Source organism: Zootermopsis nevadensis, unplaced genomic scaffold, assembly GCF_977971745.1.
Source record: "Zootermopsis nevadensis isolate Lab colony 2312 unplaced genomic scaffold, Znev_1.0 Znev_ptg000021l, whole genome shotgun sequence".
In the NCBI taxonomy this organism is placed as follows: Eukaryota; Metazoa; Arthropoda; class Insecta; order Blattodea; family Termopsidae; genus Zootermopsis; species Zootermopsis nevadensis.
The window spans coordinates 20,114,326-20,139,648 of NW_028259153.1; the positions used below are offsets into that span (position 1 = coordinate 20,114,326).

The window sequence follows — 25,323 nt, forward strand, 5'->3', positions numbered from 1 at the left end:
TAGAACAATTATATTTCTGTAATATTCAAATCCCACAGAAACATTTCCAAGACTATGGAAAAACACAAAATTCGGCGCCGCTAATACCAAATCTCGCCAATGGACATAGTCCTGAACTAGTTAAGTCCACCTCCGATCCAAGAAATCTATATCTCTACGATTCATTTTAATATTATCTTTCCGTCTCTTTTTCCACCTTCCAAACGGGACTTTCCCACCAGTACCAAAATTCAAAATACACTACTCGTCTCGTCCTTCCTAGCTACACGTCCTGCCCATCTCAACCTAACAAAATAGGAGGCATGTACACGTCACGAAATTCCTCGTTATCTTCTGCTCACTTCTCACGTCCACTGAAAAGCTTCGTCAACAGCTTCCTGACGAAGAAAAGATTTATGGACACGGCCATGCAATCTTAATTTGAAAATCAGGACCTCGCTGTTTTAAAACAGGCAATGGACAAAGTCCAAACGCAGGCCATAACAAGGTCGTGTTGTTCTGCATTCTACAGAAAGTCTTACATCATTTCAGGTCCCTCTTCTTAACTCGCAAATTCATGGTCCGCCATGTTGGAGAAAATTAATAAGCACGATAATGGAGCGATCCGCAGTGGCACAAATTCATACGAAATTTAGGGAAAATCAACAAACTGGTTCAAGAGTTTAAAGTGAACACACAGAACGAGGATCTCGTAAGCTGCCTTACCTTTCTCAATAGAGTGAGGCACACGACGACTTACGGGGCGTATGAGTAAAACTCCACACATTCATAACGCGAGTACTCCATTACAAGCTCCGACCACCTTTACCCCCCCCCCCCCCGAGGAAAAGCCCTTCGGAGCCATTGCTTAGGGAACCTTCTCCCCAAAACGAAAACTCACGCAATTATACGTCTGATGTTTTTGGTACCGGTAGTAGCCCGACAAGTTTCGGTCCAGTGCAGCATTCGGGGGTACGTAGCATTTGTTTGGTCACTGCCAGTTGTGGGATTAAAATTCCCTCTCGGTGAAACGGAATTCCATTGCATAAAAAAGGTACCCCCGCTACGTAATAATTTCCTACAAACCTACAGCTGTATCAGACAGCATTCTGACGAGGGCAACAAACGACCTTGGGTCTCAAGAGAGTCATGGGACCACACGCAGGGGCAAAGTCGGGGTAGCAGACCTTACAGCATTGACCACACGAAGCACGAAACTCGTCTAAGTAACATTTAATATAATTCAGTCCGTACCGCAAAGAAACCACAACTCTTCACCATTACGAAGATCAACTGGTTAACGCTGTTTAAGGAAATTATCGCTGTTTATTCCGAGAATCATAGTTCGTCTGAATTATATTTAAGAATTCAGTCCGTACCGCGAAGAAAACACAACTCCTCACCGTTACATGGATCAACTGGTTAACGCCGTTTAAGGAAATAATCGCTGTTTTACAAAAAGCGTCACAAGAAACATTCTGTGTGCACTATAAAGGCATATTTAATATTAAAGCACGTGGCATGTATAAGTTCCATTGGCATTTAATGCATTAAATTTAAAATTTCCATATCCAATCCACACCTCATAGTCCTATTTGTCATTTTAATATTATCATCGCATCTACCAAAACGTTTTATATATTTCTAGTTCATCCTCCACTGTGCCCAGGCCCCCGTGAGACATTTTGTAATATGCCGGTTTCTTACGGTTAGAAGTTGACGACATGCCAGACTCGCAACCTGGAGGACTCCCCACCCCACCTGAATGGTTAAATGTAAATGCTAATTCAATACATTTGCAGCTATCCTCCAAATTTAGACGTCGTGCGCCATACGAAAGCGACAAGGGATCCACTCAACATCGGGCGGACTCGTGCGAACTCCTCGGTTCCACAAAACAAGGAATATCCTGACTAGCTGAGCAAACTTTTAACTTCTGAAGAAGGACTCTGTTCCAAGGAATGAAACAGTTTCTGTCAGTCCCAAATATCTGAGCTTCATCACATTCACAAAGGATTCATTAGGTATGTTTGTGCTGTTTTAAGATTTTGTCCTGCAGTCCGGTGAAGTGATATGAACGTATAACGTGCAGACCAATCACCTCACCAGAATCAGAACTTCACTTTCCAGCAGAGACAATGCATTTATTCACTAATTATTCCCACATAAACCACAGTTTACAAAGTTTCTCTTACGACAGACCATCCACATGGCAAGCAACACTTGATCTCCAGCAACGCCAATTTTGCAAATATTCACAAGACGAGCTGTTCGTCACGTACGAGAAACTCACAAGCGACGCCAAGAACCAAGGACGACAGATAATTCACCCCCAGTCCTCGAAGTCTGAGCTCGTGAAGCTCTTGGCCGTGACGGGTCGTAGGGACGGCGGTAAGTCAGGCCGATCTCGTAAGCCGGGCGGCAACTCCCACAGTTGCTTGCCTTCGGGCTTGAGGTGTGCGGTAGGTTGTCTCTGAGATCGTTTCTGAAGCCAAGAAGCCAAAATGCTTGATGAATCTCCTGCTGGAATACTGTTCTCCACCATTTTCATCTCTTTCTGTCTCTCAGCTTCTTGAACTGAAATATTAATATCCACATTCAGTTTTTGGAGCCCTCTTGAGAACTTCTAAGAGACACAGGTAGCAGGTTCAGTAACTTTACGCGCCACAAATCGTCCCTAGACTGGTATCAGAATATACAGCACAAATGATAGGATGCAAAGGATATAGAAGGAATCATCCTTGGCCTATCCCAGCATCAGCTGGAAGGAATGAGGAAAACGTGAAAAACCTCACACAGGATAGCCAGTCGCCAGACTGAGATTTCAACTCTTTTTGTTTGTCTCTCTGTCTGTCATCAGTCTTCCGACTGGTTTGATGCGGTCCTCCATTTTCGCCTATCTTGCGCCAATCTCTTCATTTCACATTTCAAATGCTTCTATCCTTCTTCTTTCTGACTTTCCCACTGACCGTGTTTCGTTTCCGTACAGCAACTTCCCAAATACAATCAAAAATGTCAAGGTTTTGCAGAATTATTCTGAACAATTCTGAATGTGATTACAACAAGAGTAAGTTTTCTAGAACATGGACCATAGTCTTCTTGCAGTTCTCAGAACTCGGCGCAAACAACTTTCAAGAATGAAGACAGGCGCAGACAACTTAACGACAAAAGTTTGCGAGAAAAACCGCGATCAAGGATTTGATATTAACGTACAGAGACACCAAGTTTTAATCAAACACTTTTTTGACAAGTGTTCTTGCCATCCCACACAGTCAAATCCGCTTGCACTCATTTCGGTGTTCGTGAGTGCATCACAACCTCACACAAGCCTAAATACAAACACGACTGCCTCGAAACATTTTTCATTAGTTCCGGACAAGCCAACGCAGACTGCGTCCAGATTTCAATTGGAAAACCCCCAAGAAGAGACGATTTGCAAATCTAGGCATGACAGTTATTAAGACGGATCTTAAATACATACGCCGTAAATGATTAGATTTAGTTTGCTCACCATAGGGTGTGGTTTGTGACAGTAACGTTAATCCTGTGCTGTACTTCTTGATCAGCTGAATAATTAGAAAATTTGTAAAGCAATGCAATACTATACGGTTAATTATTAATAATTACCTCCATGATTATAAATTTACAAACCATATCTACAACTGAATCCAGAAGTCACATTCAATAAATTGTATCTTTCAGCAGAACATTCATAAATAAACAAATGTCCCTTCTCAAAATTTTGAAGGCCTTTCAAAAAATGAAAGATCACGTTGACCAATCTGTGGGGTTTTGAGTGAAGCAACTCTTCCTCTACACAACAGCCAATATTTGGATCATCTACTCACTTTGATGTTCCAAGTCCTGTAATTCTTGATGAGAAAAATGGGTAAATCTGCAGTTGGAACCAAAAACGCATTCTCCATTGCGCAGAAATCTCTTGCACGGTTTCTTAGCAGTTTCTTCAGCTAGTAATGTTTTAGAATCTGCAAGAAGAAACACACAAAACTGAGAATGGCATGCGTAATAATAGCACAAACTAGAATTAGAAAACATTTACATTGCATAACAGAATGTTGCTGCTGAACTGTTAGCACTCCTACTTCATATGTGGGAGGTCCCCCAAGTTCAAATCTTGGCCTAGAGACCAGCTATTCCAGGGTATAAATACAAAGATTACACCTGAAACAATTTTTTTCACACAGCAGATGGGAGATAAACATCTTTATTTACATACCATGATTTCAAAACTAAGTACCAGATTAAATTTTTTTTTGTATCTTTCAGTATCTTTTTCAGCACACTGTTTTATTATGTGTCTAGTAAGGTTCGTACTGAGCATACGAGGCCATGTTTTAAGTCTTTAGTTTGTACAATCTACCTGAATTTGCTCATGCTGAACTGTCAGCTTTATTAGATGAAATGTTTCGGCAAATATCTTCTCACGACCCTGAAAATTCAATTTGAAGTTTAAATGAAGTATGTGTTCTTATTGTGCACATAATAACTTACCCCTGAAAGAGTAGTAATGTTCTTTCTTGAGTCTCATGTGCATTGATCCATTTAGGTGTTTCTTTCTAGCCTCCAAATCATCTATGAATGATCGGTCACAATAGTCGCAGTAATATCTCTTTCCCATCGCTACCGTATTATTAATTCAACGTGAAGGATAAATATTCATGAGATAACTTACAAAAATACAAACCTAAACACTGCCTTACTATACCATCACTAATACCAACCACACTCACGTCACGTCAAGGTTTACACACTGACTCAGAATAACCAACATGGTAAATATACCTCGCTCCCTCAAAATTACCTTTACAACATTCTATGAACGGAAAATACAATATGCATAAAAATAATATACACCAAAAGGCAAAGGTTCTTATGAAGACCCTAAAAAACATGTATAGATCAACTATAAATAAGTATTTGGAATCTAATCCACGCTGATTTTCCGAGTACGAGGTAGATTATTGGTCTACAGCAATATGGCAGACTAGAACGTAGTTAATCGTAATTTAACACAAGATATATATAGCTTACACGAATTATAAATTAAAATGTAAAAATTATTGTATTTTTTACATACACTAAAATGGCCTATTCCTCTATGCATACACCTCCAGTAGGTTGCAAGCCTGGCTGTTGGTGGGTTTTGTATTGGAGTTTTTCTTCTTCTAAATCGGTCATCTTAATGAGTACTAGTCCCACATACTCCTCCATATAACACTGGGGAAGGGGCCCTAACCAGGTGCTACCCAGTGGGACATAAGGGTAAGGGCAGGGTTGACTACTCCCTGGAGAGGGCTGTCTCCAAGAATCTAACCTAACCAATCAACAACTTAGCTTGATTGCTTAGTCTGGAAAGGTAATACAAACTTGCAATGTTAAAAGAAATGAGGTCTCTCAAATTCTACTCATTAAGCCATTAATTATACACAGAGTGGATTTTCCTCATTTTTAGGACCCCTTTTTTTTGTCTGGATGGGCATGTGATAGATTCAAGTTAACATCACCTTCTTATTCTTCTTCTTCTTCTATGGCTCACTGGTCCGCATTCGGTCCATGGCCTCCTCAATTCTTCTCTTCCATTCGGTCCTTCTGTTAGGTCCGTCTGTCCGAGGTTTAGGTTTCGAAACATCTTTCTTTTTACAGTGCAAGGTTGTCAGCCTTGCGACCAACCCCCAACCTGGAGGACCAGGGTACCTGTCTTAGTCTGACCTCTCCCCCTCGACCAATCTGGCTTGGGAGGCCCTACCAGTAGCTATGCTACCGCCAGCATAGCTCTTGGGGTCACTGAGGTACTCAAGCCCCACCACCACGACAAGGTGCAGGTACCATTAAGTGGGGAACAACATCACCTAAGGTGTCTAATATACACAATGTGACCAAAATTCATTTTTCTTTATTTAACAAACACAGTAAAATATGTTGTACACAGGTGAACACAAATCAGAAAATTATTAAAACCTTGCTTTACATGTGAAATAATAAGACAGGTATAAATTCCCACCAGAAAGTGTATTTGATACACAAACAATTCCAATATTATTCTGTATGTACTCAGGATGAAATGGGGGCCCCGATCACACGTGGCTTCAAACACAGAAACTCTAACATTACTTTCAATTCACACACTATCTTCAAATAGAAAGGCCATTTATTGCTATACGCTGTATAGCTGATATGAGAAAAACACTCATCAGGCACGTCATGACAAAAGAATCATGAATTTAACACGCTTTTCAGGCCAACAGTTAAATGTTGTCAAATTACAGATACACTGCCCAACAAACAGGACACTCACAGGAATAATCAATTCAGTCATCTGATTCTGTTTCCTAATGGTAAAACCTTCACAGCTGAAATACTGCATATATCTTCTTCTCAAAGGCATTGAAACTGCAGCCGTGTGAACGGGACCCTAAGCTAATCAACGGTACAAGGTGTCGTATATCTACTGTTAGAACATTAAGTGATGATGTGCCATGTATAATGAGTGAATAAGTAAATATGTATAGACAGAAAAGAAATGGCTGACATGCTACATAGTTCTATGAGCTATAAAGATTAATGTTACAAGAATAATGACTAGAATGTTGTAACTTTTTACTTTATGGTTTTGGCTGGAATGTTATTTTTATAACAATTTAAACAAGAACTGGAAGAGATTTCAAAGAATCTACTTGCTCTCCTCCATACAAATCGATGAAAATTTTTATAATTTCTTCTCTCATCATATGAATAAAATTACCTATCAATTAAATAATATATCCTCTAAGAAATAAGTTAATATTATTATTTATATATCGTGTAAATTTTGGGGTAGTGTACATACTGGCGGAATAAAAGCAGTGAGGGTTACTCTACTGTTCTACAGTATTGAAATTTAACAAAAAAAGACTAGTTAACAATCAAACATTTACTGAAAGTCATAAATGTGTAGGCAGTATTTACTAGAAATTTTCATAATTAAACAATCTGTCAAACAAATGTTGTTCTTTGTCTGTATGTTTTGCTAGTTACTTAGCCTTATTGCATTTGCAAGTAACCATTTTTCAACAGAACAACCTAAAATCACGTGAGTAATATGTTGTCTCCACATCAGTAAAACAAATATCTTCTTGAACAGTAATGACATATATAACACAGTATCTTGAACATAAGCTACACTTTCCTACCTGCAATATGACAGAGTTTTCATACTAGAGAAAAATTACAGCACAACCAAACACTAACTAAAGTTTATGTAATTTGATAATGGGGTAAACAAAATTAATATGTGGCTGACATTTTCAGGTTAAAAGATAATTATTTCTTGTGTTTCATAGTACTGGCTCAGTTAATGCTGATATTCAAAGGAACATAACACTGGTTATGTAGATATTTATGAGCTAAAAGCAGAGGAAAGCAGTCCAACAGAAACTTAAACAATATTAATAAAATAATGCAAATTCTCTTTCTTATACTTTTGGCATTTTACCATTCATAACTTAGTACATATGTTCATAGAAGTCTTCTGCAATCTTTTTTCAAGATACAGGATTATAGATTTATTTATTATTCCTTCCTTCAGTAATGCAATGAATATAGACGTTCCCTTACTGAACCTCCATAAGCGTCATTATGACAATTTTCAGTTAAAAGTAATATCTTTGCACTGTTGAGAAAATCAAGTGTTATTTGATGATTTAAAGATTAAAGAAAATCTTTTACAAAGAACTGCTTAAAATTCAAAATAATACAACAGTATGTTGGAAATCAAATTATACGTTTGTTGGCTTTTAACATGACCAAATTATATTGATGTCAAAATTATCATCCTCAAATTTTGACAGAAATTTAAAATTCTGACAGAAATTAAAGTTTTGGGAACCATTTTATACAAATGTCACACTGGAGCCCACTTCAAATTTGTTTCGATGCATATTGCAACAAACTGAGAACACCAATAACTACAGAACTAATTTTTCACTGCGCTCAGGGCTGCTATCACTTCAAACTAGTACCATCTCACCCCTGAATAAAAATAATTCTCACCCGTGTTAAAGAGCAATACTTGCCAAAGAAGATGCAGATTTCCTTGGAGTGTTGCTGATTTTAATAATTCTTCAATAGAGCATTGGTCTTCAAGGGATTCATGTCAGTAAACATTATTATACTTGGCAGGCATGTAACAGGTAATAGGATCATAATTTTAATGCAATGTGGTAAGTGCAGTTTCTGGAAAAAAGTACTCTGCCCACCGTAATTTATTTTGATTTTAAATGACGCTACAGGAGGAAAGGAGTCTGAGAATGTCATGATGCAATATCAGTGGCACTGAGGACGGAGTCCAAACCCGATGTTTGAACCTTGATGTGTCTGGAAACACCAAATGTCTTAAAACTTGACTAAATCCACATTTCAGATACTGAATGTGGCACTGCACAACCAAAACGGACCAGTGACCTCACAAGTTTTGCAATGAACTCTTGGCAATATCTAAGCGAATCGCTTAGATATTATTAGTCTACTATTATTCACGAGCTAAAATGTAAATTAAAAAGAAAGTAAACAATTCAATATATACAGATGTCATTCAGCAATTCTTGGTAAATTTAAATTCCATCTTGCCACTTACTTCCAAGTTAAAGGGCATGTTAATGGCGATACGTATAATATCAGAATATAAACGTATATTTTAATTTACTTAAGTATGACTTTCATCTATTACTGACAACAAAATTACAATATTAATTATTGCAGCATCCCCTGCCAAAATTATTCTGATCAGAAGGATATGCATCTTCCAATGCCACTTCTGTCGATCTATCCGATGCCGATCTCATTAAATGCTGGTGGCATGGAATATGAATCATGCTCAAATTAATCTCAAACGTGGTTCACTTATTTTTCTCATCTGAACTTTCACCGCAGATTTCTTAGTACCCCATCTCACTTTAACATTCAATATTTGTAATTTATTGCATAATTTGCATTCCTATTCTTTTATATTTGCATTCTGGTTATTACATTTCTTCTAATTTACCACTCATAAAACTGTGCAACTCTTACGCCAAATCTTGCACTGTTTACTACAAACATATCTTTAGAAAGAAAACCACTTAAACAAACAATGTGTAACGCAGGTATTTGAATTTCATAAATAATTTGAGAAACACTGATTGATTAATTAACTGTTTTTCATAATTCAGAAAATCATGCTACAAAAGTTTGATCCTTCATGTTGAAAACATGCCAATGTTCAGAAAGTGTTTGTACCTGAATGCTGACTCTCAAATCCATGTACTATTTATTTAACCTGTAAATCTTAATAACAATATTAAACATCCATTTTCATCAAACATTAAGTAAGGTCTGAAGTTTTCACAGCGGTGAGTCTGAAGATTTCTGTCTTCTGGGTTGTTGCACTGCGTAGTCTGGTCAATGTTTACAAACGTTTCTGAGGTCATACTGCCTCCGTCTTCAGGGTGATGTATATGCCAATCAGGTCGGTGGGGGCTAGGTTTATAGGGGCCGGACCATGAATGGAGTATCCTGCTCCGAGCAGGTGTCAAATCAGGCGTGGGTGTGGACCAAAGGGAGCGCGGGGGATAGTGTGAGAGATGGAGGCAGTATGACCTCTGAAACATTGACCAGACTACGCAGCGCAACAACCCAGAAGACAGAACTCTTCAGACATTAAGTACTTTCTTTCTGACATTAATTACGCAGTTTACTTACTGTTCAGATCAGTGGTCAAATTTGGTGTTTGGTGCCAAACACATGTATAAATAACAAAAACATATTTACCTTTAACAGTGACTTGAACTATAATATAATAAATGTTAGATCTGATTCATAAACATAGTCCGAGGACCATTAATTTTCTGGCACTGCCAATTCTAATGCGTTTATCTTCGTAAATTTTATACATATATAAAGAGAGAACTAATAACTGTAACAAATGGCCTAGCCTATGTATATCATGACATTAGCATTGGAAGACAATGCTTCAACAGGTTCAGGCATCGAGTTGGGGCTGCAACATGACGTGGAGACCGCTCATTGACCTGCTGCCATTTCTTCCCCATGTTCGCCATCTTTAGGCGTCCCTTCTTTGCGGACCTTGTGCCCACGGAATGATGCTTGGATTTTGGTGGCAGCTTTGTGCAGATCAGGGTCAGTGAGGTCTATGTCAGCTAATTCATCATCAACCTAAGAGGAAAACAGAGCACAGTAATTACTGGGTATGATTTCTCAGTAAAATATGGCACATCACACACGCACAAGGACTGAGCGATTAATCAGGTGGACATTTCGATTCTTTCACTCTTATTTACGTTACACTTTAAGAAAATTGAAAGAAGCAGTGGAGGAAGAGATGTTACACAGGTATTAAAGAGAACATGTCCAGTAACAGCGTCGGGGGGAAGGAAAAGGTTTCAACAGCAGATCAAAGCACAACGGATTCACTTCAACACTTTATTTTTGCAATTGCAAAATTCGTTTCACATGAACATAAAACTTATAAATGCACCTCGTCTATTACATTCACTTTTTTATTTTCTTACTTGTCAAGTAATCAAAACTTATAAGTGAGAAATTATGATATTCTGATAGTTCATTAAAGAAGCCATGCACAAATAAAAAACTAATTATGCTAAGGGGTGGTGTGGGCACAGTGTACATGATCTCAGTCCTACACATGCCCATTCTCTGACGACGTTTCAAAGAGCACATCAGGGCCAAGGAAATGTTCAAACACGTTTGAGAAAAATTAACTCGTCTTTCTTTGTTACGGTTTCATTTCAAACGTTTAAGTTTGTGAGACTTCGGTGTTGCTATATAACAAAACTGACTCCTGCCTTTAAGACACAAAGACCTTGGATGATTTATTTTAACAAAACGCTCTTCCACCACCACGACATTTTTTAGCCATGCATAGAATTTAAGTCTGGTCTTACTTTTGACCGCGCGATCAATTCTGCTTGAAGTGAAGTTCAATTTGCTTATGGAAGTTTGATAGGCATATATTTTTTCAATATACTCAAGATATCCCTCCCCCCACTGCCTGGAAGATGGGTCCAGTGGGAGTTTATACAAATATCGCTTTTTTCGATAATCTCGTAAATCGAAAAGTGCAGGAGCATTTCTCCTGTGACCTCAGCGTGGGGGGGGGGGGGGGGGGGGTAAGAATTCACTGTTTCATCCACCCCAAGCAAAGAGCCAAGTAGCCTGTACATTACACTGATCTACAGGAATTTATACAGGGTTTCAGCCCCCTACATTGTGCGAGCAGGAATCATGCACAACACCGACAAACAAAAATATTATTCCATGAGCTTATTATTAGGAAACAGAATTTCATAATAATTTCATTGAATACTTTTACAAAATTCCATTTCATTTAAATTTAAAGGAAAATGTTCTGTTACACTAAGTTCGAGGTTTTAATAAAATTATTTTTGCAGGCGAGGTGGTGACGTGGGTGGGGGGTGGGGGGAGGGTGCTGGTGTGGGGAGGGGGTGTTGAGCTGCACTTCTGCCACCTCTGAGGGACTACAAACAACTACAGACAAGCAAATGGCAATGTTTAGGTGGACCACACAGACAGGAACGCGTTTTCTTTGCAGGTCCTTCAGTGCTTGAAACTACAACAAGGAAAATTCTAGGGTTAGTTTTGTAAAATTCACAGCAAGCACCGGAAGTAGAGAACCGCTTTATTCCTTCTGCGTGAGGCTCTCGACTGCTACTTCCGGTTTAGGAGTCGTCGCCGCTTTTTGAGGGGTAGCAGCGGTGCGCTTTCTGAACGTCGCTTGAATCTTGGACGCCGCCTTCCGGAGCTCCGGATCTTTCAGGTCGATATCTGCGATGTCTTGCTCCAGCGTTCTGTGGCTGTTATCCTCCGGTTTAGTGCAGCCGTCTGTCTGCGAACCACAGTCAGCAACACTTACAGCGCATCAAACAACACTGAAGCCTGTCGACGTTTTCGTCTTCGTCAGCTGACATGACGAGACGGCATTCATCCTGGAACAGCCTTAAGCAACTACAAACCAAAACTGGGGAAAAACTGCGATGCGCGCTTATGTACCTGCTTCACCTAAAGATAAAAGAGCCTCAAACTACGAGTATAATAAATTATAGAACAAACAATTACGAAAGCAAAACACAAGGATTACATTTCCAGATCAGAAGCAGGAGTAAAGTTGGCTGTCTTCTGTGACGTTTCACAGTGTAGTCTGGTAGAAGTTTGCCGACGTTTCAGAGATGCTCACTACCTCCATCATCAAGGCGCTACGGCGGCAGATAAAAGATGATTGGTCAACGGAAATACGTACTCACAGGACCGTTAGTATGAGGAAGTTCTATAGCTTATATCTTAATTGCATCATGCTTGTATTACGATATATTTGAGTAATTCCTTAAAATAATATAAAATTAGAGTAATATTATTCCATTTCCTATGTCGGTAGCCAGAATCACGATATGAAAATTAAAATTGATTTTGCAGATATAGGCACCCAGGCGCGTCTCCAAAATTAAATGAAAGAAGCCTGGAGATGTAATAAACGGATAAAAACAAAAGCAATATAAGCAGAGCAACAGATACACCAGATTTTAATTTTAATTTTGATAGACCTGACGATGATAGAATTGTATATCGAAACATGTCGTCAATTTTAAAATGTAACAATTTTATGTGAAATTTTATATGATTTTAACAATAAGCTTGTGTAACGACGGAAAATAAAAGTACTGTAATGAGGAAGTTCATTATTTAAGTAGCCTGCATCCTAATGTAAGGAAACCGCGAACGCAGAACGGGTACCTTTGACAACATCATTATGTAAAAAAGGAGAACGCAGTGAATTTCCACAAAAGCTTGACAGACGGAAGTGAAAGTGTGTGTAAAGTTCGAAGCTCCGAGAATTCGCTTAGAGATTATTTGGGTTGCACCAGTGTAAAACGGTCACTGGAACGGAAATGAATTCATGTGGAACGAAGAACAGGAAGTTGGGATAAGTCAGTCTATCCAGAGCATAGAGGCTCCTTTAAAGAAGCAACTTCTGTTGTCGGTAACTGTTCTGTGCCCTATGGAAGCGCCTGCCAAACCAATGAGAGCGTCTCGTCATCAGCTGTCACAATGTCTACATGCCTTGGAAGTGTTAAAGAAAGTAAAAAAAAAAAAAAAAAAAAATACTCGAGTTGAAACCTGTGTTGAATTAGCAAATGCACTACGGTACATTTGATAAAGAACTTACATAGAAAAAGGACTGACATTTAGTTTTTCGCTTAAGCTAAATTTGCTTTGAATGCTGTGTATCATCTGTCTGGAGGCACGACCTGGAATGCACAGTGCGTTCGTGTTATTAATCACTTACATTCAGCCATATTAATGAACCCTGTGAAGGAGCACACAACAAAAGAGCAAGAAACCTGCAACCCGCCCAACGAACAAGCTTTATGAATTATTCAGTACGCAAAAACCGTACTACAGACGCACATTATAAAGGCTTTCTTAACTGTGTGTAAAAGTTTGAAGGGAATGGAAATTATAATTGCAGGAACCAGTCAAGGAATCTCTCTACTTTTATAGAATCCGAAAGTTCATCACCGTGTTCAAAACAGCCGTATATTGGTTCATATCCTGACCCAGATCAATCCGCTACATACCCTCACACAGTAAGTATTTTATCTCATTTTAATATTATCCTCATATGCGCCCTTACATCTTCCAAATGGCCTCTATTCCTTCATGTTTACTGACCAAAATTCTGTACGCATTTCTCAAATCCCTACCCATCACAAGCTCCTTGATTTGATTAACCAAAAACACGTGGTGAAGAAAACAAATTATGCATTAAAATAGGCCACGACCTTCCGAATTCATTAACCACCCTATTATCCAACGCAACATAGTTTGACCAGTGAAGTTTAAACAAAGAGACAACTGCTTGAAGTCGTGAAAAGGAAGACGCCTGGCGATGCAAGGGAGACTGACAGCCTGGCAGCAGTGTCGGAGAAGTTGTCGCACGAGCACGGCGCTCCATTGAAACAACTGTGATGTGTCGTTATTCGCTCCGACATACAAAACTCGAACTGGCCTAGCACGACGCTGCGTGTGGGGAATCCAGCAAATGATACGGTAGGTGATCAACAGGAACCAAGTATTCTCCAAGCAGAATTCACCCTCTACAGACTGATCTTACAAATTCGTTCTTAGAAACGAGAAAATTCTACTGAAAACACTCTTTACATGGCTGTCAGCTTTAAAGCCACATTACCAATTTATGAGGAAGATGTTTTCTTCTCCTGCTGCTGAAATTCTCAGAACTTTCTTCAACTTCCTCTGCCCAAAGGGTATTTTATAGCACGTTTGGCCACGCCCGGTACGCAGATGTACACTATAGTAAATCCTACTATGCGGTTTGAAGCTGGGTTTATCTGCTCCTTCTCTGGCAGTGTCAGTGTAAGGCCTGAGATTCATGTGACCCCCCCCCCCCCCCAACGCTCAGAACGGTATCATTTCAACAAACAAATCGACGTCTACAAAAAATATAGACCACATTTGGTTCAGTGATTCGAATGGAAAACGGGCTTGGACCTGGTGATCAAAGGCGTTCCTTTACGCTTGTAAGTGTTCAACTTTCGTTCTAGCGTTACACTGATCTGCCTGTACATAATCTTTAATCTAAATACATGATAGGATACGCTTTATGATTCACTGGGTACGTGAGTCTCTTATGCATGACTGACCGTTGCCATGGTAACGCTGTTGAGGGATTTTCCAGTTTATGCTTTGTACGATTGGTCGTAAAACCACTGCCTCCTACGTCTGTCCAGCAGCTGTGACCCAGAGCATTTTTTTTGACTGTCATTACTGTCAAATGTCGAGGTTTACTAGTTTCTTCAGTGGTAAAAATTAAAAGCTACAGGCATTCAAAACGACGTCATTCCACAGTCGGAAAAGTTCGCTAGATACAAAATATAAAAACACACAGTCCAACTGGACGGTGATTCAGGATAACTCTTCAGATTGCAGGGCGAAGTCCTGATAAAAACGTTAGGTTAGGTGCCAAAATTAGGTAAGAATTAAAATTTTCATAGCGGCTGAACGCAACAAAGTCTTCTCAGGAGGTCAATCGTGCGAGGATGCAGTTATTATAAAATATCTCGAAGAATGTCTGTCTCCATCATCAGGGTTGATCATCTGCCCTGGCGACTGAGGAAGACAGAGTTTACCCAACATTAGACCCTAGAGAAGACTTCACTGCACACATCAGATGGGCAGCCATCAGTCCCCATTTTTACTCCTTACGCTGAGCTAGTACTAATTTGGGGGGGGGGGGGGGACCGTCTATCTAATAGCAGACCTGAAATCGAATAATTAAGGTAAATCTGCTAATTTAAAAAATTGCAATTTACGGAATATATTCAATCTGTTTGTTAAACTGCGCTAACACGTGTCTGTTGTTCAAACGTTTATGCTAGGTCGGGGGGGGGGGGGTAAGGGGGACACTGGTACCCCGTACCCCCGTTTGCCGGCGGTCAATACATTGCAGCTGTTGAAGAAGAGTGTTATTGGAAGCCCGATAAAGAGTAGACAATTGCACACAATTCTCGCGCGCCATTGGTCGGCTTCAGCTCCCATCCCAAACTTTTGAGATGAATTAAACTGTGCAAGGAACATATTTTAACAACACTGCCTCTATAAACTGGCAACCAGTATGTTGGCAAATGTTTGATGTTGGGGAGTCAATGAAAACTTTTCGCTTCTAAACACGACCAGAGAAGACTAAAATAATGACATGCCTGCTTGCATGCTCGAAATCAAAAACTGTTCACTCAAAAGACAATAATAAAACTTGCTGCAAAGTTTAATTTGTTGCGACGCCAAATATATTTGCTAGCTGGAGAACATAAACATAATAAGCATTAAAAATACACGCATGCGCTGAGCAACTGCGGGTACAGTGAAAGGCAGAACTAGAAACGAAAACCAAATTCAATTACGTGCAGTTGATGAAAGAAAGACGTGAAAAATAACGGAGAGAAGTAGACACAAAGTTTAGATGTAATTCCTCAGAGTACTTCCGGGAAATTACTTTCCTGGACAAAAATATAAATTAATATGAAAAGAACTCGGTAGTTTCTCATTTAAATGCCAATATTCAACATTACAGAAATCAGCCACTGTTATATACTGGACGTCCTGTAGCAAGGTAAATGTGGGAGAAAGGTCTTAGTGGAAGATCAACTGCAAGACCTAAAACAAGAGGGCCAAAAACAGGTTTCGAATATAATTCGTAGCACGACAATTTTAAACGCGTCCTGCATCGGAATCTTTCACCAACGCCTTCGTTTCAACGAGCAGCATTTTTGCTCTCAGTGCAGTCAGCATCGGCCCTGCCCAAGAAAAGTCGCACTCCATTTTATTTTGTTTGGTTGGCACTGCGCTATGCCTGCCCTTTCTAGCAGAGAAAATTTCCCAAACTTTTCTGACCTAATTTCAACCCTGACCTTCTTTTAATAAACACGAGACGGCAGATAATTTCAGCAAATATACACACAGGCACGGGCTTAATGATGTGAGGATGGCATTTGACGTGCAGCTCAGTTTGGAAGCCAAAACCAAAACATGAACGGGCAGAGAAGTCAGAGAGACGGCCCACACGACTTAAAACATAAATTATCACTGTTATTTTAAATGCACTAATTAAACATTATCATTAAAAAGATTTATGCTAAAACTGAATGCGCCCATAATAACTAATTCTCAGGCAGGAAACACCGAAGCCTGACCGTTGTACCTCTTAAAACATTCTTTCCCTATGATCCATTTTGACATTACCCTCCATCTTTTTCTTGTTCTTGCAAGTGATCTATTTTTCAGGATGATTACTCATATAAGTCTGTAGGCATTCTCATCCACAGAAGCTGATCTGGTCACATAAATTATAACTCGTCATTATCCGACACGGCTTATTCCCAAATTACTTAAGCCCTCTCATGTCTAACCTGTCCGCTGAGCTCTTCATTCCCAGGCGCTCTGAGGTTAAGAGACCACAGACAAGCGCTGTTAATATTTTGTATGCCCGATATTGGCATGGAAACCGATATATAAGTGGAATATTTTTTTTTGAAAGAGAAAACTAATTCGATTCTTTAATTACGCTGTAACAAAAACGCAACTTCGCACGACTTCGAAACGGGTTATTTGTCTGCAAAGCGAAAACAAACAAAACGTCTGGCGTACCTTTGCGTCTAGCTTTTGCAGTTCTTTGCTGAGGTCGTCTCCAGGCTTGCCACTGCCTCCTCCTGCCGCCGAGGGCGGCTGCTTCCTTGCCATGTGACCACGGAATGAGGCCTGGATCTTCGTAGCTGCGTGACACAATTCTGCCAACACAAGAAAAGAAAACAACATCAGGTTAAGGTAAATTAGTTGTCAAAGCCTTCCAGCATTTTCTGTCTCTTACCAAGTGACAGCGCGCGTGAGAACCTGAAGATCACCCGGTATGTGTTTTGCAATTTAATAAAAATCCTGTTGCCTTCGGAGCGTCATCTGCTCATGCAACTTCATTTCTGAACGAAGGCTACATTCAGAAATATTCACCCCACTTTCAATGCGGGAAGAGTGAATCATATAAGCTAACTTTATGGAAATGTACTGAAATAATGCGTGTACATGGATTTAAAGTAACGGCCGATCTGGACTGGAATCCGGTAAGCGGACTCACAGAATAATTCTACGGCTTAACGTCCATTCCAGAACATATCTGAAATCCCAGAGCTTAGCTCAAAGTCCTGATTAAGCAGGACAAGAAAACGGAATACTGAGTTTGAAGTATTAAGGGCGACCGATTTGTCTTAACTTTGCAATATAAAAGTTTCATGATGTCTAATGAAAGACTTAATCTCTGTACGATGCTGACAAGTACGATGATTGATGATAAAGTGGGAGGGGGGCCAGAGGATGTCTAGAAAGAAAGTGTTCTGTGCCTTGATCCACACGCAGAAGACAATGCATTTAAGCACGAATAACATCACACGTTACTGGTCTATTTTCGTACACAGTTTTCGATAACAAAAAAAAAAACAATTTCTCAAAGTTGTAAATAATTATAATAACCAATAATTCGAAATTAACGATGTAAGAAATATGCAAAGAGACGGAGCTGATGTTTTCTGACGAAACAGAATCTGCCTTTAAAGACAACTAAGTTACTCCCTAAAAATATTAGCACATAGTTCGAATCAGATGTTCTTGGTTTAACCCAAACTCCTGCTGGGATTTACAACTATACAAAAATCGTTTCAGCATTTCAAAATGTACACTTCTCCCAGTCCTTCAAATTCAACCTTGGAATAAAATACAAGTCGTGGATTTCAACATGAAGTCTTGACCACAAATGGCACTCGCAACTGACCCAATGGTAAAAATACGATCTTTGTAATGGTAAAGTGCTGCGTTTTCTTTGCGGTACGGACTGAAGTCTTAAATATTATTTAGATGAACTTCGAAGGGAAAATTGTTTATGTAATAACTTTGGGTGATAGCGTTAAGAAAATATATTTGTTCGTGTGATAGATCTGAATTGTTCTGTAAAATCTCCGCAGTGAACGCGGGACTGTAAATCAGTCAATATCGCTACGTACGGCGGTACACATCGTCTTTTGCAACGTCTCTCCGTCTAGGTCAGCCAAGTATTGAATTTTCCTGCTTCGTGACGCAGTTATCTGTGGACCAAACAACCACTGCGGGAGCTATGATGAAGTGGGGCCCTTCCACCACCCCACACCGCCCTTCGCCACGAGGGGCACAACAAATGCATGCTGGAGAGAAAAAGACGTAGACGCAGACTGGAGAATAATATTAAAGTGATATGGTTTGAGGATGTGGGCTGGATTCAGCTGGCTGTAGAAAGTTCTTGTGAATACGCTAATGAACCTTCGGGAAAAAAATTCAGGATACGAAACGTAAGGGGCTTGAGAATAAATTACACGTGACTCACAGGCTAAGGGTGTGCTAAATGTGGAGGTTATTTACCGTCCTCACAGCAGCCCACCACTGGACCCCATCGTGAGCCAGTTTAATTCAGTCTACATCCTCACGTCCTATTCTCAACTACTTTAATATTATCCTTCCACGTTCACATCTCCAAAGAGGCCTCTTCCCTTCTGATCTTGGACTTACAAATCGTTTACTCATCGCATGCTACGTGTCCTTTGGTCACATGTGCCTTGATTCGATAGCCCTCATAATGTCCGAGGAAGAGCGGACATATTCGAAAATCCGTAAATCAAACTGAAATACTCGTACAAATGACGTAATTTCCCACCTCACTTGTCACAAGCTGGGTGCTGACGGCTCGCCACCCCGCCAATACATCACCGTTCGTGGCTCTCCCGTAGCCAAGTGGGCGAACTGGTCGTCCGTCAAGCCGTCAACCCACGACGGCACAGCCCGTATTCAAACAACGCGCCCCACTCGGTTTACACTAATTGAATGTATACGGATTAAAAGGGCACAAGTCACTTTATAATGTGTCAGATAATTAAAAAAAGTCGAGTATCACCAGAAAGGATTTGGGGTTTTCACGGCGGTGAGTCTTCTGACTTGTGGCGCCGTGTGGTCTGGTACAAGTTTACAGACGTTGTAGAGGTACCTGCTGCCTGCATTATCAGGGCGATGGTCACTTAGAGTAACTCCATGGAGCAGGGTCCTTCTTTAAAACAGTTCACACCCTTGTCAATTCATCTTTCATAATTATTATAAGTAACGAATTCTATATTATTTATGCAATTGGAAAAGTGTAGTCAGGTAACTCAACTATATTCCTCGATACATTTTTATTCCCTAAGAAAGTGGTTTATATAACAAATGAGGAGATTTAACGTTGAATTTTCATCGGGCATGGAAGTAGTCTCTGGCATTTTTTTCACTTTATGAGAATACGTTCAAAAGTCCTAATTTTTGAAATTATTACACTCTGCCCTGTTCAGATCTGCCGCTGTTGGCAAAGCAGTAATATATACTCGCTAAAACCACACGTACGAGAAATCCGTCTATGTTTGTCTAACGCTTTGTTATTTTACAACGTGATTAATGGATTCAGTTTGATGTTTGATGTTTGGTTAAACTCTACGTGTGTGTGTGTGTGTGTGTGGCGAAATGCTGACGTCACGGTTGATTTTCCTACATGGAGTTTGTCGATTCTCCATTCCAGACCCCTCTATTGAAATAGTTGTCTGTTATAATGAACTGTTTCTATGCATGGCAAATTAACTCCTGTGTGCGGCGGTAGAGTTCGTACCTGTAGACTGTATTCATAATCCATCCCTTGTGTTCGATATCGCCCCACACTGTTGACAGCAGACTTTGGGTTTCGATCGAGTTGGGTGTTGAGAAACTGCTGGAAGTTTTTTTTTTTTTTTTTACCGGATCTTGCAATGTCAGACTGCAATGCTTTAGCATATGAACTGCACTCAGGAACAATGATGAATATTTGTGTATGTATTTATGCGTATATGCATTATGCATGTGTGTATTCCTACGCATTTAAACTGCAGTCCCATAGACGGGTACATTAAGGGTGTCTGATAACAGGGTGCTTCGAATAATGCTTCGACCTGAAGGCGGCGAAGTGATAGGATGATTATTAGAACGATAAAATTACGGGGGATAAGATGGTTTGGGCATGAAGAACGCATGGGGGAGATCAATTATGGAGCTCCTCATTATTCACGCTTCACACACGTAAAAAGGACGTTTCTGTATAGCAGGTGGGAAGTTAAACGTTTTATTTAACTGCGACCCAATTACTCTCCAAGAGTTTCTCTTACATCCTTTATCGGATCTTAACTCGTCAGTCATCCAGACACCGTCACCCTTTTTATTACGACATTGACGTGGTCCGTACGATCCAGGTATTAACAGTGTCGTACTACGTCATGAGAAAAATCCTTCTGTAAATCTTGCTTCGAACTTCGTCCGCGAGTATCGAAGATCCCGAGCCGCCTTGATCTCTCTATCTCCCGCCAGCTGCTCGACTTGTGATCTGTATCCTGGTTCAGTAACACACGCTCAGTCGGTTTTGGAGTTCGAGAAAGTATTCGTAACTTTAGTCAAGGAACCTGGAGGAAACAGAAAGAGAGACGAAGGTGTAGACTGGATGTTAAAATGAACCATGGAAATACCAGACCTCTTCAGTTTTTCGGGATCTCGTACTAACCTCTCATGTTGGTGTAAAAGTAAATGAGGCTTTTGGAAGCCGGCTTCTTGAACGCATGCCAGAAATCGTTACAACTGCAGAGCTTCGCGTGTGTGTCTTGTGTAGTTGGAACGAAAATTACTGAACCAGCTTTATTGAAATCACAGATGTTCACGATGATACTGACAGTAAGTATATTGCAACGGGACGATTTCATTGTCGCTAAAAACAAGGAGGTGAGTTTAGACAGACGGCAATAAATTCCAATTGTTATTCAACACACAAACTTCATTGTCCATTGTGTCCACGAAGCGGAGTCCATACTGACAAGGTTATAGTCGCTTACCTAGTCGATAACTTCCCGCCTTTATGCAAACTGAAGGTCCATTGCCATGTTCACAATATCCCGCCATCAAACCTTAAGCCAGATGAATCCAGTTCACGCCATCATATCCATTCTCTTTCTTGTAGATATTTTTTTTAATATTATCCTCCCATATACGCCATGGTCTTAACAAGTGATCTCTTCTCTTCATATTTTTCCCGTGTTACGGTCCACAACAACTAAATACAAATTAAACAACAGAAAATGTGTGCCAATTATTATGCAGGAATGTCCACTTGTTTGCTTGCGAGACCGAAAACATTTGAAATGTGAATGTAATTGTTTACTTCTAGAAAACGATATTAATAATTCTAATAAAACCTCTACATTTCTTTGTTGGTGCTAATTTTTCGTACCCTGGCCAGATTCATTCGATTGTCAATGTTAACACTGGGATCTGTAAATCGGCTGAATTCAACATGTGTTTGTTCAAACGATGGTCAGCGAATCCATTCTCTGTGCGAACAAACATATTGACCGTCTGATCACATTGTTTCCGTAGCCGAGAGACAGAAAATTATTTTTCCCGCGGGGTGGGGGTTTGTTGCGAAGTGACCGCGGGCCGAAGAGTTCCGCTACAAAATTCTGTAATAAAATGTTAATTATTCACACTGACCAAATATAATTTATGAATAAAATTTACCGAAACATGTGGCTGTTGTGTTTTAATAATTAAGCCTTTACAGCATGAAGCTCGTCTATTTAAGAATTCAGCCCGTACCGGAAAGAAAACATAGCACTTCACCATTAGATAGAACTGGTTGACGCTGTTTAAAGAAATAATCGCTGTTTGCATTGAGAATCATACGAAACAAGTAATTGCAAAGGCAGAGTTATTGATTGTTAAAGCAGGTGGTACGTATAGTTACCACTGGGATTTAAATGGTTATATTGCTGTCTGCTTTTGTAGGCTGTGACTGTCCCTGCAGTCGCGCTGTAAATCAAACCGTAGGGTGCTAATTCCGCTCCTGGGACCCGCGCATTAGTGGTCTGTGCACATTAGACGTACCCCGGAAGCCCTCATTGGCCACAGAATTTCATATAAACAGGCATCAATTATTTCAAGGCGATATTTCTCGTACGGCGTACAAGGGCTAAAGGCAGGGACTTACCATTTTGGAGCTGTAAATTATTGAGCCGGGGTAGCTTAGTCATTACAAGGACTGGCTACGGGGTTCGATCCCCGACGAGGGAAGAATATTTCTCCTCTAGCCTTCGGGGTACTTTCCCCGGGGCTCAACGCTGGCCATCTAGTGCGGCGGTTAAGAATGAATAGGAGCTATACCATCTCCCCCCCCTCCAAGCGCCTGCATGGTGTGTTGCGAGACAGCTTCACTATTATCATTAACTAAATTCTCTCATACCTGTGTTTAAGGTCCGTTTTAATATTATCCTCACATCTGCAGATTAGAACGGCTGCTGTGAAATTCTGTGATTGCTGCTGACTTATCGTAAGGAATGAACTGCTTGTTGGATTTTCATTACGAGTGAAGACGAGTGATTGCAGTGTGTTTGAGAGCAAAACTGGCACAACTCCAGGACTCATTTCATTTGCGTTGTGGTGTGAGTTAAGTAAGTGCCTCAGATTCAGGGTTGGGTTTGAGGCGCTTGAACTTCAGAGCAGGGAGAGACGACGATTATTGAATTGGTTTAAACTGAGAGGTAGACGCAGTTTACAACAGTTGAAGTAATATGAATCCAAATCACTAAGGGGATAATGAAGAGATTTCCTGGAACACGCAGTTTAATTGCCGTTATCACAAGAGCCCGCCACTGGACCTTCTGAGTCTGTGCAATTCAGTCCACGATTTCACCCTCGCTGTTCCTTTGAGATTGCTTCATTCTCTGGGTTCTCGTGTTGCCCCGCCCGTCCCTATCTAGCGACCACAGATTTGAACCAATGGGCTTCCGGCTACGTGCTCTTGCCCCATGCTGTGGAATTAGTGGGCATGTAGCACGGACGGACGGGAGCTGTAATTGGGAGGCACAGACATAAATGAGATAATATTAAAATGGATCTTGGCTAGATATGATAACGAAATTTTTAATCTCGGACAAATTGATTCTGAAATCGAGGCCACTTGAATAAGTAAGATTGCATTTGTATCTTTAATTAATGCAGGCGGGAGATACCTATGAACGAAGCGTTGAAAAATCGAAGTTGAAACATAAAAAAATTAAAATGTTTTAACTTTTTAGGGCCATCTAAAGAGTTTGTTGTTTCAAGATTAACTTCTTGTTCACTGGACATTATCTGAAGTTTCTGAGAGTGGACGAACATAAGTCTTTCTGCGATATTTACAGTAGGTTGCCATGACAACGCATGACATGGGCGACAGGCTATCGGCGTGCGTCCTGTCTGATGATTGCCTCCGATTGAGATGTGCAGGTATCACAAATGACAGCAGCCATATTGCGTGACGTCACTGGAAACGTAGTCATGACAACCGCATCTGCCCCTGGGACTCTGTCCAATGAGTCTTTGGACGTGTTCGAAATAGGAGAAACGAGGGGGCAATGCGTTCGAATTTGTTAATCTGACAGTCGATACGTGATCGAAACTAAGTCATCCTTCCGTTCTGGTGTGAGAGGGATTGGTGTCAACCATTATTGACACCTTGACACCTGGCAGGATGTAAATTGGAAAATTATTTATGCGGTGGTGAAATGCTCCGATGAGTGGTGGACGTACGTAAAAGGCGAATACAAGCGGAGTGTTGAGATCTCGATGTGCGCCACTGTACAAAAAGGGAAATATACTGCGCTCCAGCGTTTTTGGCCGCTGAACTTTGTGAACTGGCACCTCGGAGCGAGTCACTTACCAGAAATTTGCTGCAAGGAATGACAGCAGGCCGCGTACAGTGCACTCCAAATAAAATATCACCACGTTATGCAACACAGGAAAGTCGATTTCACTAGAAAATTAACACCGCAGAGAGTATTGGATAATTTTAATGATTCGATCTCTGCAATGGCGACGAGTTGTGTTTTCTTTGCTGTAAGAAGTGAAATTTTGAATTTTATTTAGGAGAGCTTCTGATACAAATGGTTAATATATCATTCTAAGTTAAACTCTGTTTCGTAATGCTCCGACAGTCTGTAGGCCACACGTGATTACAAGACAGAAGGACTCTGTAATTATATCTCTCTCCTTCGTTGTCGCCCAAGTTGACGTTTTCGCAAAAGTTTCTGTACTAAAATTCTGTAAGCATTTCTAGTTTTCACTGTCCGGTAGTATTTCATTCCTGCAGAAAGTCTTATGATCTCATTTTGGTCTTGCCCTCAGTACAGTGTCTGTGGGCTGATGCTACAAAGGGAGCAGAGTTCAGTCCAGACAATAGAAATGCCTGCCGCCTTCACAAAGCGTTTGTTGAATAGTTTTTGCCTGTTTGCGCCCTCCTTTCACGCTCCATTTTCTCGCCCTTTCATCCCCGCACAAAAACGAATGTTTCAGCGGTAAAACAACGCTCAGAACCTGAGCTTACTTTTTCTAAAGCCGTAGGGGTGCATTTTGTTGTAATGGCTCCTAATGTGGTTGTACTCGAGGGTTGAATGCACGGGGGTGGAGGGAGGAAAATGTACTTTAAAGCGAATTGTTTAATTTCAAATCAGCCCACGTTCTATCCGATTTACAACCAAGAGAAAATGTCAGAGGACAAAAATTGGCTTACAAGACGTCGGAAGATTGCAAAATAATGAAAAGACACATTTCCTCGCTTTTAGTGACGGAAAACATGATTTTCAAATTGCATAC

General features: G+C 40.4%; 2 protein-coding genes and 1 long non-coding RNA gene across 4 annotated transcripts in view; all 3 read right to left on the minus strand.

Moving 5' to 3' along the window:
* Positions 1 to 2,102: 2,102 nt before the first annotated feature.
* LOC110840183 (zinc finger matrin-type protein 5) lies at positions 2,103 to 4,748 on the minus strand. Its single transcript, XM_022085029.2, has 3 exons — positions 4,492 to 4,748; positions 3,828 to 3,965; positions 2,103 to 2,556 (listed from the first exon to the last, which is right to left on the minus strand). Exons 1-3 carry the CDS (start codon positions 4,616 to 4,618, stop codon positions 2,306 to 2,308), a joined length of 516 nt encoding a protein of 171 aa, XP_021940721.1. The 5' UTR covers positions 4,619 to 4,748; the 3' UTR covers positions 2,103 to 2,305.
* A 1,125-nt stretch (positions 4,749 to 5,873) lies between these two features.
* The window catches only part of igl (IQ calmodulin-binding domain containing protein igloo), a 68,065-nt gene continuing 48,615 nt past the window's right edge, over positions 5,874 to 25,323 (minus strand). The window contains exons 3-5 of one of the 2 annotated variants that reach the window (XM_087352571.1): positions 17,230 to 17,369; positions 11,675 to 11,899; positions 10,049 to 10,188 (exon numbers count right to left, since the gene is read on the minus strand). In XM_087352571.1, the coding sequence (XP_087208697.1) occupies positions 11,693 to 11,899; positions 17,230 to 17,369 (347 nt within the window). In that variant the 3' untranslated portion in view covers positions 10,049 to 10,188; positions 11,675 to 11,692. Of the gene's footprint in view, positions 10,189 to 11,674; positions 11,900 to 17,229; positions 17,370 to 25,323 lie in introns of both variants that reach the window. The other variant, XM_022085028.2, reaches the window with a different exon arrangement.
* On the minus strand, positions 19,444 to 22,234 carry LOC110840182 (uncharacterized). The gene is made up of 3 exons (XR_002546796.2): positions 21,531 to 22,234; positions 21,206 to 21,406; positions 19,444 to 21,107 (listed from the first exon to the last, which is right to left on the minus strand). It is a non-coding gene; the product is annotated as an uncharacterized LOC110840182 (long non-coding RNA).

Bases quoted from the DNA above. Each gene is read 5' to 3' on its own strand.
- LOC110840183 (XM_022085029.2), bottom strand. From the start codon at position 4,618: ATGGGAAAGAGATATTACTGCGACTATTGTGACCGATCATTCATAGAT. The intron at 3,966-4,491 runs GTAAGTTATTAT...TTCTTCTTGCAG, and splicing joins ACATTACTACTCTTTCAGGG to ATTCTAAAACATTACTAGCT. The intron at 2,557-3,827 runs GTGAGTAGATGA...TTAATATTTCAG, and splicing joins ACAGGACTTGGAACATCAAA to TTCAAGAAGCTGAGAGACAG.